Below are 19,759 nucleotides of genomic sequence, written 5' to 3' on the forward strand. Positions count from 1 at the left end.
TTAGTGGTGGTGGAGGCCTTGTGAGAGGTGGTGGGGGTCATCGACTGGTGGCGGTAGTAACTTAACTGGGGGTGGTGGAGAGTGTTCCGGAGGTGGTGGTGATTTGACTGGTGGCGGTGGCGAGTGGACTGGAGGTGGTGGCGACTTGACCGGAGGAGGTGGAGAGGGGACTGGGGGCGGTAGTGACTTGACTGGAGGTGGTGGAGAGTCGACTGGTGGTGGTAGTAACTTAACTGGGGGTGGTGGAGAGTGCTCCGGAGGTGGTGGTGATTTGATTGGTGGCGGTGGCGAATGGAGTGGAGGTGGTGGCGACTTGACTGGAGGAGGTGGAGAGTGGACTGGGGGCGGCAATAACTTGACTAAAGGAGGTGGAGAGTGGACTAGTGGCGGTGGCAACTTAACTGGGGTTGGTGGAGAGTGGTCTTGTGGTTCTGGGGAGTGGGCTGGAGGAGGTGGAGAGTGGACTAGTGGTGGTGGAAACTTAATTGGGGTTCGTGGAGAGTGGTCTTGTGGTTCTGGGGAGTGGGCTGGAAGAGGTGGAGAGTGAATTGGTGGTGGGAGTGATGGAACTGGAGGTGGATGTAACTTTACGGGAGATGGTGGTGGAGAGTGGACTGGTGGTGGGAGTGATTGAACTAGAGGAGGTGTGGGTTCAACTTCGGGCGGCAAAGAGTGGACTGGAGGTGGCGAAGAAGCGAGGCGTGGGGCAACACGTTTTTGTCGTAAAGGCGGCTTAGATGGTTCCGGTGAGGGGGCAGGGGTTGGTGTCTCCATTTTAGGAGGAGGTGATGCCTTGGGAATCTGGGACGGGACAAACGTCTTCTCAGGTTTAGGTGTTGGCTCAGGCTTCAGCGAAGGTGTGGGTTTAGGAGTCGGAGCTGATGGAATGGATTTTGGAGGTCGACAACTGGTCGAATGGCCATGAGTCGGGGGTCGACAACCGGCATTGCAGTCAACCTTCTTGCTCAAGGCTATGCGACACTCCTTCTCTGGCCTCTGATTGGGTTCTCGAGGCAAGCAGTTCTTCCTACCGTCAATAGCCACAATGGGAAGCGCATTGATCATACACTCAGGATCTTGGGCATCAAAGAAGTTGTAAGAATAGGTGAAGTTCTTAAGATTCGTCAAGGTGCAAACAGTTTTCGAAACCTTGCTCCTAAATTTATTATTCCCAATATTGAGTACCTCTATACTCTTCATGTTTTCCATCCCCTGCGGTAGGTCGCCCATAAATTTATTGTTGGAGATATCAAAAACTTTGGTCGTGTTTAACATTGTGATCTCTTCTGGAAGGCACCCTGACAACTCATTGTACGAAACCACAAACTCGTCCAATTTTCCTGCCATCTTTCCGATGCTGGACGGAATGCACCCAGAGAGATGGTTGTTTGACATTACGATGACGGAGGCCGAAGAGTTACCAATGTTTTCCGGGATGGTTGAGTGGAATCTGTTGTTGTTCAAGAAAATTGCATCAAGGGGCTTGTCGAAGAGCTCCGGAGGTAGCTCGCCTTCAAAGTCATTGTACCGTAAGTCGAGGTATTTGAGTTGCGGTAACTCCAACACCACCTCCGGGAAACACCCCACAAAGCGGTTGTTGCTCACGTCCAACTCGTACAGTAGCTTGAGGTTCTTGATCTCTTTTGGGATGATCCCACAAAATCTATTGGAATTAAGATGGAGGAGGCTGATGTCGACTAGGTACCCGATCTCTGAGGGGAGGTGACCAGCGATATCGCCATGGTTAAGGTCAACACCGGCCACCACTAGGATATTGGCATCGTCCATAGCCTTGGCACAAAAGACGCCTTTGTAACTGCACACATCGGGACCCTCCCAATTGCTTGTGAAGCCATTTGGATCAGAGTATATGGATTTTTTCAATGCCCGCAGGGCTTTGTAGGCTCCTTCTAGCCTCTGATTGGCAAGCTTCGGAGTTGGCTCAGAGGCGCATTTGTAGCTGCACATCTCTGATTCTTTATGATTGCTTGCTTTGGGAGTAGGAGTCGACTCTTTCTCTTCGGGGTCCGAGGTTGTCTCGTTGTCTGATTCTCCGTGATTGTCAGATTTTTGTGACTCTTTCTCTTTGGTATGTTGGGTTGGCTCGACGTCTGGTTCTTCAGTATTGTTGGGATCTGGTGTAAGGGTTGGTTCTTTCTCATTCTCTATGTGTGACTCATTCTCTTTGGTATGTTGGGTTGGCTCGACATCTGGTTCTTCATTATTGTTGGGTTCTGGTGTAAGGGTTGACTCTTTCTCATTCTCTATGTGTGACTCTTTCTCTTTGGTATGTTGGGTTGGCTCGACATCTGGTTCTTCATTATTGTTGGGTTCGGGTGTAAGGGTTGGCTCTTTCTCATTCTCTCTGTCTTTCCCTAGGGAGATTGTTGTTGTATGTGGTTCGGGTGTTGGGGTTGATTCCAGATCGGGATCTGTGGTTTCTTCGGACTCCGACAGTGCTTCGGAGCCTGTTTGACTATGGGCACCAACACCTAATCCAGCTTGGAATATTCGCTGAGAGAAGGAAGGGATGGCAAGGTGAGAAAGGATGAGGAGGAGACAGCAGCCCAAGGTTTTGATTTCCATGATAACTTCCTTGGGGAGAATTAACCCATTGTAGCTTCTACCAGAGTTTTGTCACAATAAATATGAGCTACTTCCTCAGACATTTCTTTCCGTTCAACTTATGCAATGCCATCCATTTTTGGAGGTCAATGTTCTTTCTCACACCAAAAATATAGGAGATGAACCATGTATTTCGTGTCTTTCTCTTTCTTTCTAACCGCTAAATATGGACACACCAACTTGGAATTATCTCACAGCTAATTGTTTCCCTGCCTCTTTGATTATGGAGTATGTTTAATTAAAAGGTCATGAATAGTAATTGGAATGCGTAACTTGATTTAGTAAATAATAATTATATGTGTTTACTTTATACTCCCTCCGTTCCATAGTAATAGAGTCATTTTTTGCCATTTTGGTACATTTCATAGTAATAGAGCCATTTCCCTTTTTAGTAAAAGTCAACACATTTTTCCACATCCACTTTACTCTCTCTTACTTTTTTCTCTCTACATCTCTCTATTTTTTTTATTTTCCACTTTATTCTCCATTACTTAACTCATCTAACACAATTTTGTTTTAATCTCTGTGCCGAGAAAAAACGCTTCTATGTGGAATGGAGGGAGTATATGATAGTATATGATTCTACGAAATAAAATTGTCCTACATATTTGTCACAACAAATCACATATTGTTCACTGTAAGTTTTGACAGAATGATTCACACGCATTTTTAATTATCACGGATTAGTATTCTTATCTACTATTGTTCATTGATATTGCAGTACTAGTTTTATTAATATCTCTTATATTCTAGTCTAGTCATCTTTTTGGTAATTTGTTTTCTCTTTATATAAATCGAAAATTAAAGGTGATTGAAATTATCGAAGACAAAAAATGTTGCTCAAAAAATAGAAAGAATATTAAATGGATTAAATCAACAAGTTGGGAATCACCATTTTTTATTTTGACGTACTTCTACTACATGCGTTTTTTATCTATTACGTTTATTTTATCACTGTTAAAGGGATTCGTACCAAAACTTTGGTATACCGCAATTCAATACTTCGATAATTTTGGTATGAATATAATATTTTCAGTACAATATACTATATGTCATTTTTTTTATGGTATATTATGATACAAATATGTGATATGATTTAGCATTTCATCAGTTATTTAATCACGTTTCCATCATAGTTAGTGGATAGTCGGTTATTTAGTTTCATAGTTAAGTGGTTAGTGGATTGGTTAGTTGGTTAGTCATTAGTCTATAAATTCTATAAGCTCTTTCAAGCATGGCATGAAAAACAAGTAATAGAATGTTTACTTTTGTTTAGTTTACCAATTTTCTTCTTCAAGTTTTCATACGTATGGTTTATATTTTGGAGTTAGAATCCACTCGAAGGATTCAAGTTCATAACATATTATAATCTCCCACTCGTAGGTAAATGAGAAGGGCACCACTAATTGTCATACATTCGAATGAAAACTTGAGATAAATTAATTACTATATTTTAGTAAACTTGTGATATTTATTTAAATTGACCAATACAAATATTCATTTCATAAAACGAAATATTTTGAAAAAATGTCATATATATATATATATATATATATATATATAATATATATAAAGGAGTGTGATTTAAAAATAACTCAATTTTTAAAAATACTAATTAACTCACACCCAGTATAGAGAGGGGGTGCGATGCATAAATATTTAATTTGATTTATAAATTAAAAATAAAGTAGTATCTACAACTTACAAAACAGAAATAACTAATTAGTTATGTACTACTCCCTCTGTATTTAAAAATAGAAACATTTGAAATGACATGAGTTTTAATGCACAATTGGTAAAGTAAGTGAAAAGAATTGATAAAGTAAAAGAGAGGAAAATAAAAATGAGTAAAGTAAGAGAGAGAAAGAGAAAAAATAGTGAAAGTACTAAAGTTAGTGGATTGTGGATCCATGTCCTAAAATAAAAAGATTCTAAAGTTTCTATATTTGAAGAACGAACCAAAATGAAAATAGTTGCTACTTTTTTTAAAAAAAAGGAGGAATATATAACAACAATGTATATACATCAAATAAACAATAGATGCAATAAAAATAATTATAAATATTTTAAAATAAGGCCAAAACTCGCCTTTTAAATAGATGTATAGATTAAGTATTTTACATTTTCTTGTTGTTTATAAAATAATAATAAAATAGAATTATAATTTTATCTGTCTCAACTACTCCCTCCGTTCCGGCTAAGATGACGCATTTCTTGGCTGACACGAGATTTTAGGAGTTACGGTTAAAATATTTAATTGGAGAGAGAAAGTGTGGGTGTAAGTATTTAAATAGAGAGATAAAGAAAGATGAATATTTTAATAGAAGTGAAAAAAGTGGTTGAGTGTATTAATTGGAGAGAGAAAGTTTCCACAAAAGGAAATTAAATGTGTCATCTTAGTTGTGACAAACTAAAAAGGAAAATATTTCATCTTAAGCGGGAGTGAGAGAATAATATACTAGAATTTGACTAAACTTTATAATTCTTTTGGTTATTTGTCAAAAGATAATTATTTTCATTTCATTTTAGATCATAATTATTTAACATGTCTCACGTCGTTAGTAACAGTAAAGAAATGAGAGAATGGGTCACTATAAAAGATATGATAAACGAAGCTTATAGATCACTCATTTGATTGGATGCACCTAAGTCTGAATCTCGGAAAGGGCAAAGATAATCCTTGCTAACGGGTTAGTGGCGGATCCAAAAATTTAGATTCGGGGGTGCGATAAATAGAATATAATACTGTAATATTACATAAAGTATTTATTAAAGGTTTGATTTATTTAAATATTTTGTTATATAATAATCATACAATCACAAATAAAAAAATAAGAAAAACTAGTACAAAAAGTACAATTAAAAAGAAAAATAATAGGAAAACATAAAGAAACGCAACTAGTGAGATTTGATTATTTGAACTCTGCTCTGACTTTGGTTATATACTACAAATCCACCAACGAAGCCTTGGTTAGAAACATGGCTTAAATATACAATTAATATTCTATACTTATGGTACAATTGTACCCCCTTGTTATACATTGGATCTGTCACTGCATCGGACTTTAACTCGGATCTACATTCAAGAATGACTGACACTACACACAAAAAAAATCGATCGGTAACATGTAATATCAATCAGAATATAATATCAACAAGGTGTCAATGTGTCATATTATCAACGCATCCAATGTCACTGCTCGAGGGATAATATCAAGAATGAATCTACTACAACTTAATATCAATGGGGATTATATAACATAACTCTAATATCAACTGAGTATCAACTTAAGTCAGCAACATAAATCCAAAATATCAACCCAAAATCATCAACAAAATGTCTACTTTATACCAACCGAAATGTTAACAGAACATACAATAAAAATTGTGAACTTGCGCAAGAAAAATCAATTGAAATCGGTGGAGAAGAAATCTGGATATCTTCTTTGGGGTCAACAACAACAGAACCCTATTAATCAACAAAATATCAACCTAACCACGTCTTCAAAATGTCAATACAAAACACCAACTTATAGTTGATGGCTAATCAATCTAAGTTGATTATAAGCCACACAAATGTAGTATAACTACAATTTACGAACACTCTTGTTTGCACTATCAAATAATTTCAATATTAAGAAATTATGACATGTACAAAGATTGGACTTTTATATCATGTGATGTGAGTTTAAAGACTGGATCTAAAATAAAAACAAATCCTTTGACGTAAATAATGAAATCAAAAAAAACATCATCTTAATATCACCCCATGCACCAGAAACATACCCTGTGATTTGTAAGAAACATCAATAGAATCAAAATCGTTTATCAAGTATCGTCGTCTTCTTAGTGCCCGTTCGGTTTCCAAGATAACTTTTATCTTCTCCATTCACATTTTCAAGCAAATTTTAGCTAACAATTGTAGATATGGGTCTATTTCGGCCCATTTGAATGGACTCCTTTTCACCTATCCCATGACTAACCATCTCACCTCACCCCCTCCTACTAATTTGTCCATCTCCCTCTCCTCATTATTCTCCTCCACCCTACTCTACAACCATGCATAAGACTAATTTAATCCTAGCCAAGGTCTATTTTAGTGTATCTTACACTGCATCTCAAGACAATTTTGTTTCATGAACCGAACAGCCACTTAGAATCACACCGAAGAAGATTATTGTGATGGATATTGCGGTAGTGGAGATTATGTGCCTGAATATTTGTGAACATTGAATATATTTTCCTTCCATAATGTGCATATCTATCGTTTGGAATGTGAGAGTGAAATTGGGACATTATAGCAGATGAAGTAATACCTATTTCCATATATGTCCTTATGTTGACATCATATGGCATCTGTTGACATTCGAATATAACCTCGTCTTATCTATAGAGTATAATTAGTGGACCAAATTATAGTTTGAAGTAGGGGTGTGCAATCGGGTTTTCGGTTCAGTTTTTGCTCAAACCGAACCGAATTGAAAAATCGAATAACCGAAAAACCGAACTTAAAAAATCGAATTAAACCGAAAAACCGAAATTTTCAATAAAAATCGAAAAACCGAAAAAAATGTATATTAATATATATATATATATATATATATATATATCTTATACAATAATATTATAAACGTTACACAACAATATTACAAACCCTACACAACAATGTATAGATTGTTGTATAGTGTGTCGGATGTGCTTGAATAAAGAAAAATTAGCTTGGATAAAAAAGACCGGCCAGAAATTAGCTGACCGAGTCTTTTCGGATTTTTTTTGCCACATAGCCGGTACAGTTTATTATTACGTCGCATAGCGTGTACGAAATGATTGGCTAGGAATGGTGGTATGTTGTTATTTTAAGGGGTGGTGGCGCCCTAACATGCCCCTATAATTTATTCATTTTATATATATTAATATAAATTAAAATATATAATATAAAATTAATAGAATATATATAATACATACTATATAAAATATATTTAAAGTATATACTATATAAATGATATAATATATTTAAATTAATAGAATAAATATATATAATATTATACTTAAAATATAATTCGGTTTTTCAGTTTTTCGGTTTTTTTTCCCGAACCGAACCGAAAAACCAAATTTTTTTTTTATTTTTAAAACCGAACCGAACCGAAAAACCAAAAAAACCGAACCGAATTTCAAAATTTCAGTTTGGTTCGGTTCGGATATTCGGTTTTTTTTGCTCACCCCTAGTTTGAAGTTTGAAAGATATTTGGAGTTTGCGTATGATTACACTACCACATATAGGATTGTGATCAATTAAGAATTTTTATGCTAATTGAGAAATGAGATGCAATATCAGCCATTCATTTTTATTAAATGAGTGGTCCAGATTTTTCCATATGGAAAATATTTTTTAGATTAATTAATTATGAAATGGCAGAATGATAATATCATGGTACATTTTATTCAATAAATATTTTTTAATATAATTCATATACAATTCATATCAACTACATATACAATTCATGTCAACTATGGTTGTGTTCGGTTGCCTAGATTAAATAGTCTTATGATATAATATAGGCTAATACAAGATTGAATCTTGGATTAAAAAAAGGTGTTTGGTTGGAATGTCTATTTTAATATAATTCTGATTTAAAATATTATATAGTGCCAAAATAATGTATATTACTAAGATACCCTTCAAACAATGGGTCTAATACACCAGCACCATCCCACTCTGCACCATCCCACTCTGCACCATCTCCACCACACCGCCGCCCCTCTCTCTTGCTCGATGCCCCCGACATCCTCGGTCTCTTCTTCGACACCACCGCCAGCCCCGCCACGCATGCCCCACTAGCCACCCTCACGTTCGCGCATTAGCAGAGCACGTCCACCACCACCATCAGCATCTCACACATTCTCTTCTTGCTCGTCTCGAGCAGTAAATCAACCGCCACCGTCACCGCTTCGGGCCTCCGGCTTCGACTGCCTTCACCCGATTCCACCCCCAAATGCACGCAGCGATTAGGGTTTTCAGCTCCATTTTCCTTCCCTTTCTCGAGATGTCATTCGATTTCAGAAATTAAACATCTCGATTTCAGAAATTGAGCGATTTTGGTGAAGAATTGGAGTTTTAGAGCGGTGAGTAGGGGTGAGCATTCGGATTTCGGTTCGGTTTTTTGCCCAAACCGAACCGAACCCGAAAAACCGAATTTAGGCTAAAATCAAAACCGAACCGAAACCGAAAACCGAAAAACCGAAATCCGAAAAACCGAACTAAAAAACCCGAACTAAACCGAAAACCCGAATTTAGAGAATTTATGAATGTAAAAGAAAATGCAAATGTATAATAGAGAGGTTGAGAAAATTAGAATAACAAAAAATTTTGAATCTGAGGCGGCAGATCTGGATTGATTAGGGGAATCCAATTTTTAAATATCATAATACTTAATTTAAGCATATGAATTCATCTTCAATACTTGCAATATCAAAGTTTATGTGTCTTATCTTCTTCTGTCAAGAAGATATTTGTGGATTCTTCAATTGTTTCTAGTTCTTAAAGGAAAAAATCTAAATACTCATCATCTAAGAATAATTGCCAAAATGCAAGAACTTTCGAAGTATTTTAATTTTGAACACTAATTTGAGAGCTATGCAGAAAATAGATGCGTTTAAGTTTTACCTTCTTCTTAAGACGGCGTGGATGGTTGTAGCGCGGCTGAAGGCGGCGTTGATGGTTGGAACACGTCTGACGGTGTCGATGGCTGCACTGCTTGAGGGCGGAGGCGGCGATTGGCTTGAACAGAGATAGGCAGCGGGATGAATGCTTAGAGTTTGTGAGATTTAGAGTGGAGACCGGAATTGAGATTGGAGGCGGAGAATTGAGAATTGAGAACCCAGAATGGAGAAGCAGATTGAGAAAGGAGGCGGCGGATTTCTATTAGGGTTAGAGTTTAAGTATTATATATATATATATATAATATTTTAATATATTTATATTAAATATAATTCAGTTTTTCGGTTTTTCGGGTTTTTTTTTCGTCCGAACCGAACCGAAAAACCGAAATTATTTTATTTTCAAAACTGAACCGAACCGAATAACCGAAAAAACCGAACCGAATTTCAATTTTTCGGTTTGGTTCGGTTCGGATATTCGGTTTTCGGTTTTTTTGCTCACTCCTAGCGGTGAGAATTGACGGATCGGCGATTTCAATTATAGCTCTGAGCTCTGAGGAGATTGATTGCATCAGGGGAATTTGGGGAGCCGTCGGCAGCGATTTGGGGGAGAACTAGTAAAGGGTAGATTTGGAAGTTAATAACTTGTACATCACCGATTAATTTTGTCGGAGGGGTGAGGCCCTGATGAGTTATCCTCTGACTATCTGTCATTGACTCAATCTGGGATTTAGTCTGAGATTCAATATAACCAACCAAACATTTGATTAAACTAATCAAATGATTCAATTTGGCCAACCGAACGGGGGCTATGCGAACAATCCATGCCAATTACATACATATATAATGTCAACTATATATACATTTCATGTCAACTAAACACATATAATGTCAACTATGTGTACAATCCATGTCAACCACACACACAATTCATATCAACTACACATATATAATGTCAACTATGTGTACAATCCATGTCAACTACATATACAATTCATGTCAACTACACAATATAATGTCAACTACATGTACAATTCATGTCAAAAGTATGTATTGAATAAAGTTATTGACATTTGACGTGTAGTTGACACGAGTTGTATATGTAGTTGACAAAAAAAATGATTTTTTTTTTAAAAAAATAAAATAAATTAAAAAATAATAAAAATAAAAAAAAATAAAAAAAATTTAATTTTTTTTAAAAAAAACATAAAAAAAACATAAAAAAAATTAAAAAATAAAATAAATTAAAATAAAAAAAAGTATTTATTGAATAAAGTTGTTGACATTTTATGTGCAGGCTATTGACGATAATACCCCTAATTGACATAAACTACATGCTGTTGACATTTTATAAATATTCTGAATGAATGGTTGAGATTGCATCTCAATTCTCAATTAGGTTAAAAAATCTCAACCTAACAAGACTTCAGCGGCATGTTTCTAATTCCTAATTAGGCTCGTTTTAAATATGAATTTTCTTAATTCCTTTGGGAAAATGGGCGGTAGCCAATCTTGAAGAATATTCGCATGAATAAAAGCATGTCCAGTTAAAACCACAGAGATTTTCTTTCCTTTTATACCACAATTTCTTCACTTAATTCCCTATATAAACATCGCTCTTTCATTTACTTTGCTACCACATCTTATAACCAATAATTCACGAGAGAGAAAAAAATGGCAACTGTAGCAGATTTACGCGTGGGAGAGCCGACAAAGCTAAGAGCAAACATGAGAGAAAAAATTCCATTATTTTTAATTTCCAGAAAAAGGGATGCTGCTCAACAAGTGAAAGAAAGCCAAGAAGCAAAACAACAGGCCAAAAGAGAGGAGACGATGTCGGAAAGCGCCATGTTCTTGCTCATGGACCGGTTTGCGCCAAGCTAAGGACAACGGATCTTCTTTTTTTTTTCTTCTGTAAATGATCATTTATGCTCCTACTTCTCTATAAGAATGTTGCTTGCTCTTGTACAATACATTATGTTTCATATTGCAACTCCTAATCTTGATTATTATATGCACATCAAACTACGCAATCAAGAATCATCATGTTGATCTAGAATTCTATATGCATACCTGAAGCTAAAAGAACAAGGTTCAAGATCTGCTTGTTGTCTCCTCGTCTCATGATGTATACGTTTCTTTGGATTACGAATTTGATGCTCGAATGGAACACAATATACAATCTTGGCATGGAGTGAAAAGACATGTTTGGTGATGGAATTCAATCATGAGTTTTCATTTTCAGTTAGATCAATTTGACACATTTTAACTATGAAAATATGTTAATGACTTTTTTCCAGCTAGAATTAATCATAGAAAACAAAGAAACAGGGGAACTATGAAAGAGCCTAACACATGGAGTAGAAACATTGTTTCCAACCAACAGTGGTACAAATGACAAGGCTGGTTATTGGTGATGCAACATTCACACTGTTATTACCAAATGAAATGATGCTTTTAAAGAAGCATGCCGTGCTTTAAACAAAGTCGTACATGAAACTTGCACGTTGAAAAAGCAAGCAAAATGGAAGCTACTAGGAATGTTGAGTTGAGTTGAATCCAGCAGCCTGAAGATAGATATAGACACGAAAAAAGAATGTCAAAGTAATAGCATGAGCTCTACTTTAGTGATCCTCGCACGGATAATCTGACTTGGTTTCTCTCCTTGATGCATAATTAGGATAGGCCACTTGTAAAAGTATAAGATATAAGCAATTACCCACCCAAGTGTAGGAAGAAGAGCTTGATTTGCAACATAAGCAACTCTGTAGTAGGTATAGGTGGCAAGCAGTTTTTTAAGCATTCCATAACACTTTTCTCCCATTATTCCTTTATAGCACAACCCTTTCTTCTCATAATTCAATGCCACTGGATATTTGCATTCTGTCAAGGCCAGAAATACACAATCTTCACTCCCACCACGACACGTGATGAATTCTCAGAAGAAACCTCCATCGACTTGGGATTCCAACTTTACTCATATGAAACCAGCAGCAACATTTTCATAGTTAAAGCCCACAACATCCAAGCTGCTCGGTGCCAACATTTAAAGTCAGATATATAAAGTTCGGTTAAGCTTTCATCAAGTCGTTGTAGTATAGTGGTAAGTATTCCCGCCTGTCACGCGGGTGACCCGGGTTCGATCCCCGGCAACGGCGTTGCTATTTTGAATACTAAGATTTTGTTATTTATTTGATTAATTATACGAATCACAGAAACGTGTCGAATTCAACCTATAAGACAAGAGCATTAGTGGTGATGGCAAACAAACATTTGTCAAGTCTTAAAAACAATGCTAAATTACAAATAAGTCACAGTACTAATTAGAAGTAGTAATTGATTTGGCAGTATTAAAACAAAGTTAAAGCACAATCATACATCTACTCTTCACTCGAGTGTGAACTATACCTCACTCAGACACCCTCCAAATCTGAACGCTCTTATCCAAACTCCCACTATATACAATCCACCGCCGACGACCCTCCTCCTCCGCCGCTAGGCCCACCATGCCCCCTCAGCACCGCCACACACTCATGCACTCCTCCTTGTGCCCCCTCAGAACACCGCCGCACGCCACCAACCGCTTCCCAACCTCCCAACATCTCACCAGCCCGTCCGACGACCCGCATACACCGCCCCTCCCCCGCCGTCACGGCGTGCTCCTCCAGAAAATGCTCCGTCCTCCTCCCGCCGCCACGCCTTGAGCGGATCCCGTGAAGACCATCCCGCCCGGCGCCGCCATGACGGGGACTCGAGGCATTTGGAATCCGAAATTCTGCAAATCTTGAGGGTTTTATCCCATGAGCCCGAGTACAGTAGGCCGTGATATTCATCGACGCTCATGCATGAAACGGCGTCGTAATGCTTTATCCACGGAACATTACGGTTCCTTTTCACTTTAACGTAGCTTTTGGGGCTCAGAGATTTGAGCAACAAATGCTTGGTCTGATTGCCTCTGATTACCTCTATCTCCTCTATCTTTTTTTTTTATTTTTCGTTTGCCAGTTTTTTCATAGAGCTAGGGTTTTTGATTTCGTGAAAATTTCTGCTGATTGTTCCGGGAGAGATCTTCAGGCCGGATATGTTGTTGTTTCCTGCCGTAGTTCTTCCGCAAAGTCTGTCAGTTTTTTTTCTCTCTTCGGCGTTAATTTCCGCCGATCTGAAATTTCGAATCTGTTTCCTCTCTCGTTATCTCTTCACTGAAATTGTTATGTTTTCACCAATTGATCGGTGATTTCTCTATCTTCTGATCTCAATTGAGTTTTCAATTTTCTCAATTCCGATTGTATCGGTTCTCTCTGCTTCAGGATTCATGTTTGGTTTAGTATGTTGAAGTATGGAGTTGTATGCTCCGATTTCACAATTATAACCTGTTTTTGAATCTGAGGTATCAGTTTTGTTTTCGATCTGTGAATCGATTGTATTCTGCCTGATTATATCGGTTTAATTCCGTTGAATTCGGTTTTTTTGTTGTTGAATCTGAATATATTTTCAGATTTATCTCTGGTTTTCGATTGTACGTCGGATGTTTGTTTTGTTGTTCACCGATTGTTCAGTTGGATCTGTTTCGTTTGAGAAGTCAGTTTGCCAGATATGTTGTTTGTTTGGGTGAGGAGGAAAGGCTATGCTTATATGCAGTGTTGTTCGTAGCTGGTGTTGTGATTGTTCTTAGTTGTTGCAACTGCAAGACTTTTTGTGGCTACTGTTGATGGTCAATGTTGGTTTGTTGGTGTTAGGAAGAGCACACTTGCATCTCAGTAGTTCAGATACAGCAATTGGTAATTGCAGTGGTGCTTCATTCAGAATCAAAGCTTGAAATTGGAGTGGAAATCTGTTGTTAGAGCTTCTGCTATGTTGAGCTATATTGGAGGATTAGAATTTGTATGGTTTGTGTGGTGATCTTGGATGTACTTGATACTAGTGAATGTTTTGAGGCATCAAGATTTAACCATTATTCCAGCAGCAATATGATGAATTGAAAATGCTCAAGATGGATTCTCTACTAAGGGGGAGTGTTGAGATAAATTAGCAGCTCAAGTTTTGTTAGATAAGCTAAGTCCACAGAAGTTGCAAGATCTGGAGCCAAGGAGTTCATGGATGAAGTCCTTGCTGCTGAAGTGATTTTATGTGCAGCCTTACAGGTGTGCTTGAGTCCCAATGATCTTGGTTTTATTTTGAAGTCAGCAGCATTCTAGGGGATGCTTTGTGGCAGGGAGATATTTTGAGAAAAATTGATCAGTTTGAGCAATTGTTACCTAAGTACATCAGTCTGCTCCACCTTGACCGTGGGGGAATTTCTTGTTTGTGGATAGCGAGGAACTTTAAAGCTGAAGATAATAGTCTTCACTCCAGAGCAAGGCTGATCAACTGTGCTGGTGGTTAAGAATTTGAACTTGTGTCAACTGTAACATCAATGGTGATTTTTCTGTGCTTCAACTGAGTGTTAATGTCAGCCAAGAACAAGTCATCTTTCTTGCAACCGGATGAAGTGACAGTAACTCCAGTAGGCGAGTAGGTGGTGTTTGATACTTCTTTCCAAGATGGTAGCATTTGTTCGTGCTTCCATCTTGAGGGGGTGTGTTGAAATAGAAAAATAAAATGTAATTAGTTAGCTATTAATTAGTTAGTTTATCATTTTATTAGACCTCTTATTAGTTAGTTCCAGCCTATATATAAGGCATTTCATTGTAATGTGTAGTTACCTTTTTGTCAAAATGTAGTCATTAATGAATATCTCCTTTCCTTTTCTCTCAGTTTCTCTCCTTTAGTCGACGGTTTCTTCTTCACAGTTTGTTCTTACTCCTTCAATGAAGATTTCTTCATTCCAATTCAAATCTTCTTTTTCAACATGGTATCAGAGCAGGGCCCAAGTCGATGATGGTTTATCTCTTTATCTCTTCTCTTGCCTACCCACGTGATGGAAGTCCGATGTGTCATTCCGGCCCACACGTGAGGGGGCGTGTTAAAATTCTAATATCTTGTCCCATATCGGCTTGGTGATGATCCTAGCTTCTCTATATAAGTGTGGATAACCCTCCCCCTTATGAGGCCTTTTAAGGGGTGAGTGGCCCATTTCTAATACATACAATCTCTCCTTTCTATGCGACAATTTATTAACCCAAATGCATTTGGTAGTTGAGATCAAGACTATCAATGTAATAGTTTAAACATAAATTTCAATTATAATGATCGATTAGGCCGGATTAAGCTTAAATAACCTTAGGAGTAACTAATATGTACGAAGAAATAGGCAAACCCACATTAACATTAAATTCATAACATGGAAAAGACGTAGCAAAATTGATATGAATGGAAACACACATCTATAAATCCATTCAAACAAGCTTATAAAAAGATATATCAATCCTCAATCACACAATAAATTTTGCAAAAAAATGGAACTTACTTGGTTTTGGCTTACGGTCGTGGCCATTTTAGCTGGTTCTTTGGCTTCGTTGGCTACGAGGAGGAAGAAGCTGCTGCCTCCAGGTCCAAAAGGGGTCCCTATTCTGGGAAATCTACACATGCTGGGGAAGAATCCTCACCAAGATCTGCAAAGGATTGCCAAAGACCACGGCCCCATTATGTACATGCGATTTGGGTTCGTTCCAATCATCGTCGTTTCATCTCCTGAGGCAGCTGAGCTTTTCCTCAAAACACACGATCTTGTTTTTGCCAGCAGACCACCTCATCAGGCTGCTAAGTATCTCTCATGGGATCAGAGGAATCTGGCATTTGGGGCTTACAGTCCGTATTGGCGGAACATGCGCAAGCTATGCACCGTGGAGCTGCTCAGCCCCCTTAAGATCAATTCTTTCCGGCCTATGAGAAGGGAGACGCTTGCTCATTTTGTTGAATCCCTCAAGGAAGCATCCCGACAACACGTTGCGGTTGATCTTAGTGCCAAGGTCGCGTCCCTGACCGCAGAGATGAGCTGCAGACTAGTGTTTGGCAAGAAATATGCTGACAAGGACATAGATGAGAGAGGCTTCAAAACTGTGATCCAAGAATGGACTAAACTAGTAGCAGTTCCCAATTTGGGTGATTACTTTCCTTTCCTTGGAGTTTTGGATCTCCAAGGGATGACAAGGAAGATGAAGGCACTCGCAAAAGTTTTTGATGATTTTTTGAGAAAATTATAGAAGACCATGCTCGAGCAGGGGATCGTCCTGAGCAGGCCAAAGACATTGTTGATACCATGATGTCCATAATGCAAAGTGGAGAATCTGAATTTCAGTTCGACAGACGTAATATCAAGGCCATTATGATGGTAAGCACATGGTCCAATGAATAATTCTACATCTTTTTTGGATAAACATTTGCTCAGCAATAAGTTGATGACGAATTTTATTTGCAGGACTTGCTCACAGCTTCAATGGACGCAGCAGCAGCATCGGTTGAGTGGATATTCTCCGACCTGTTGAGAAATCCAACAGTTATGAAGAAACTACAGAAAGAGTTGGAACAAGTTGTGGGATTGAAGAGGATGGTTGAGGAGTCTGACCTCGACCAACTCGAATATCTCAACATGGTTGTCAAGGAAACCTTCAGGCTGCGTCCAGTGGGTCCACTGTTGATTCCTCACTATTCCATGGAAGACATCAAAGTTAATGGCTATGACATACCAAAAGGATCAAGGATACTCGTCAACACATACGCAATTGGGCGGGATCCAAATGTATGGACTGATCCGGAGAAGTTCATTCCGGAGAGGTTCATTGGCAGTGACATTGATGTTAGGGGACAACATTTCCAGCTCCTCCCATTTGGTTCTGGGAGGAGAAGTTGCCCCGGAATGCAACTGGGCTTCATCCAAGTTCGACTGATCGTGTCACAGTTAGTCCACTGCTTCGATTGGCAGCTGCCAAATGATATGTCACCAGAGGAGCTGGACATGGATGAGTATTTTGGCCTTGTTGTTTCAAGGGCCAATTATCTCACGGCAATCCCCACGTTTCGGTTGCACAACTAGCATTTGAAGCAAACTTGTTAAAATTTGCTTCCTGAAAACAATCTATATAAAAGTAAAGTAAGACAAGCTAAATAAGTACTCACAGCCAGGCTATGAGATATCAAAATTATTTCAAGGTCAAGTTCAATTATTTGCTCAGCTGAAATTTGAAATTATGCATTTGAACAATACACCCACTCTTCTTTAACTCTGTTATGTACAAGTATTTTATGCCAATCATGTCCAAACATAATTTAGAGCAAGATTATAACAGATTATTAAGAAGTGGGAGTAGCTATGCCCTGTTTCAAAATCCATTTATCAAAGGGGAAAAGTGATCCTGAAGGTCTTTGCAAAATAAATCTACTGTTTTCATGTATACATCATTAACATTTCATCAAACACATTGATTTAAGTACACAGAAAACACTCCAAACAATAGCACACACAAGAAACCTCCCAACAAAAATCAATCATCTTAATTCACGAACGCAAATAAAGATTAGGAATGGAGTAGGAAAAGTGGATTAGGAGATCCACTCCGCCATACTATACACCATTTGATGCCCCCACCAATAAAATAGTGACATGTGTTTACTCTTTAAAATATTCAAAATCAAGCAAAATCCTATGTGGCACTTCTTCACAAAATCGTGTATTCTATCGTCAAACATTTCATCTTCAGTTTATTATCTCACCTTTGATCATCAAATTAACGCCCTAAAAAATGCAAAGGACCAATCTAGCCGGAGGAGCGGATCACCTCCCCCACATCATACACCATCAAGTCGTCGTCTACTCTTCATTCTCTAATCAATCCACAGCTGTGAGCGAGTTCTGATAATCCCCCATCAATGGCGTCTTCCGATCTGGAGAGGAAGGCGAAAGAGGCTTTCATCGATGACTACTTCGAGCTCGCTGTTGACCTCTACACTGAGCCATTGCGCTGAGCCCTACCGCCGCCGAGCTCTTCGCAGATCGCGCTCAAGCCAATATCAAACTCCGAAACTTCACTGGTAATCTCACATACTAGAAGAAATTAACAAATCTTTCGCTTATACTGCTATTTCCTATATCTCTCCGAGTTTAATGGAGTTGAGGCGGCAGTGGGGAAAGTGGCTGCCATTTGCAGGGGATCCGAGAGGTGTTGGAGCTTATAGGCGGGGAGAAGTAAGGGGAAAGAGAGAGAGAGAGAGGCAGAGGTGGCCAGGTGATTGGGGATTCCGGTGGCTTGCGACTAGTAGTGATGCTTTGGATTTTTCAGTGGTGTCATTTTGACGTTGGCGATAGTTTGTAAAGAACTGTCCCATAGGATTTTTCTTATTTTTAAGTATTTTAAAGAGTAAACACATGTCATTATTTTATTGGCAATAACAGGGTAGCAAATGATGTATAATACTATGATGGAGGTGATCCTAGCTTATTCGTTCTGAATTTATTTATTTTAAAAATAGTCTCACCGCAAAAGTGAATAAAAAATAAATAAATTGTCGACGTCAATGTGAACTTATACCTAATTAAATAAAATTAAATGAGCTCGACGTGAATCAAAAACCCCGTTGTTATACTTAAAGATTATCAAAATAAATGATGCCCCGAATCAGGATAATTCTTTTTTCCCAAACCAAAAAAAACAAATTTTGGTGCTAAATATAAAAGTGTGAGACAAGAATTTAACCGTGGAAAACTCAAATCAGAAAAAATAACGATATTATAAAAATCTTCTACTAAGGCACAAATTAAAAATTTAATACTCCCTCCGTCCTTAAAAAATAGATAAATTATTTTCTTTTTAAACTATCCCTAAAAATTACTATAAACTTTCTAATCCTGATAACTCATTTTTCTCTAATGAGATGAGACTCATTCTCCAATATCTACTACCAAATGCTTTAAAAAAAATTCTTTCTATTTCTCTTTTATTTATCTAATTATGTATTAAAATTCGTATAAAACCAAATACTGATACTCTTTAAATAAGGAAAATAAGGAGGGTGTAGTACTAATATCAACACTCACAACACGAGTGATCTACCAACCCTATAGACTTATGTAGTCTTCTTCTATTGGATTTATTGAAATAGCATTTCACCAATCTTACAGTCAAAGATGGCGTCTTCCACAGGAGGTGGAAATATTCACACACACACACAATCCACATGTTTATTAGCTTGCTTTTAGTTAATTTTGTTATAAACATATTAAGTATAATACGATGAATAATTAAAGCATATTCCGTAATCATTTTTTCTTCTCCATTAATATATTAGGAAATGGATAAATGAAGTCCATAGAGTATTATTCCAACTCAAATTTAGAATATTCTAATCAGAATTATCGATGACTTTTAAGGAAGAATCGGAACCATTAGGTGATTTAATCTGAAAATTTTTATTAATTGTATTCTAACCCGCACAAATTTTACTATTTTAACCTTTTTTAGATTAAAAAAAACTTCAATGACTTAGGGGTATTTTCGGCATTCTTCATTCCCACAACATGCTCTTGAAATATGGATAGATAGAT

At 37.7% G+C, this 19,759-nt stretch overlaps 1 protein-coding gene, 1 long non-coding RNA gene and 1 other non-coding gene across 4 annotated transcripts; 1 reads left to right on the forward strand and 2 right to left on the reverse strand.

Annotated features, from left to right (window-relative positions):
- On the reverse strand, nucleotides 1–2,586 carry LOC125209337 (pollen-specific leucine-rich repeat extensin-like protein 3). The gene has a single exon (XM_048108938.1). The coding sequence runs from the start codon at nucleotides 2,584–2,586 to the stop codon at nucleotides 1–3; it is 2,586 nt and encodes an 861-aa protein (XP_047964895.1).
- A 9,782-nt stretch (nucleotides 2,587–12,368) lies between these two features.
- On the forward strand, nucleotides 12,369–12,440 carry TRNAD-GUC. Its single transcript has one exon. It is a non-coding gene; the product is annotated as a tRNA-Asp (tRNA).
- A 3,089-nt stretch (nucleotides 12,441–15,529) lies between these two features.
- LOC125211951 lies at nucleotides 15,530–18,526 on the reverse strand. Of its 2 annotated transcripts, none has more exons than XR_007174582.1 (4): nucleotides 17,932–18,526; nucleotides 16,940–17,250; nucleotides 16,787–16,866; nucleotides 15,530–16,699 (listed from the first exon to the last, which is right to left on the reverse strand). It is a non-coding gene; the product is annotated as an uncharacterized LOC125211951 (long non-coding RNA). The 2 variants fall into 2 exon arrangements; XR_007174583.1 differs by having other exon boundaries at nucleotides 16,940–17,296.
- Nucleotides 18,527–19,759: the final 1,233 nt, after the last annotated feature.

This window comes from Salvia hispanica, chromosome 3 (genome assembly GCF_023119035.1).
Source record: "Salvia hispanica cultivar TCC Black 2014 chromosome 3, UniMelb_Shisp_WGS_1.0, whole genome shotgun sequence".
In the NCBI taxonomy this organism is placed as follows: Eukaryota; Viridiplantae; Streptophyta; class Magnoliopsida; order Lamiales; family Lamiaceae; genus Salvia; species Salvia hispanica.

What these genes read in the sequence shown, in the direction of transcription:
- LOC125209337 (XM_048108938.1), bottom strand. Translation starts at nt 2,586, where the DNA reads ATGGAAATCAAAACCTTGGGCTGCTGTCTCCTCCTCATCCTTTCTCAC.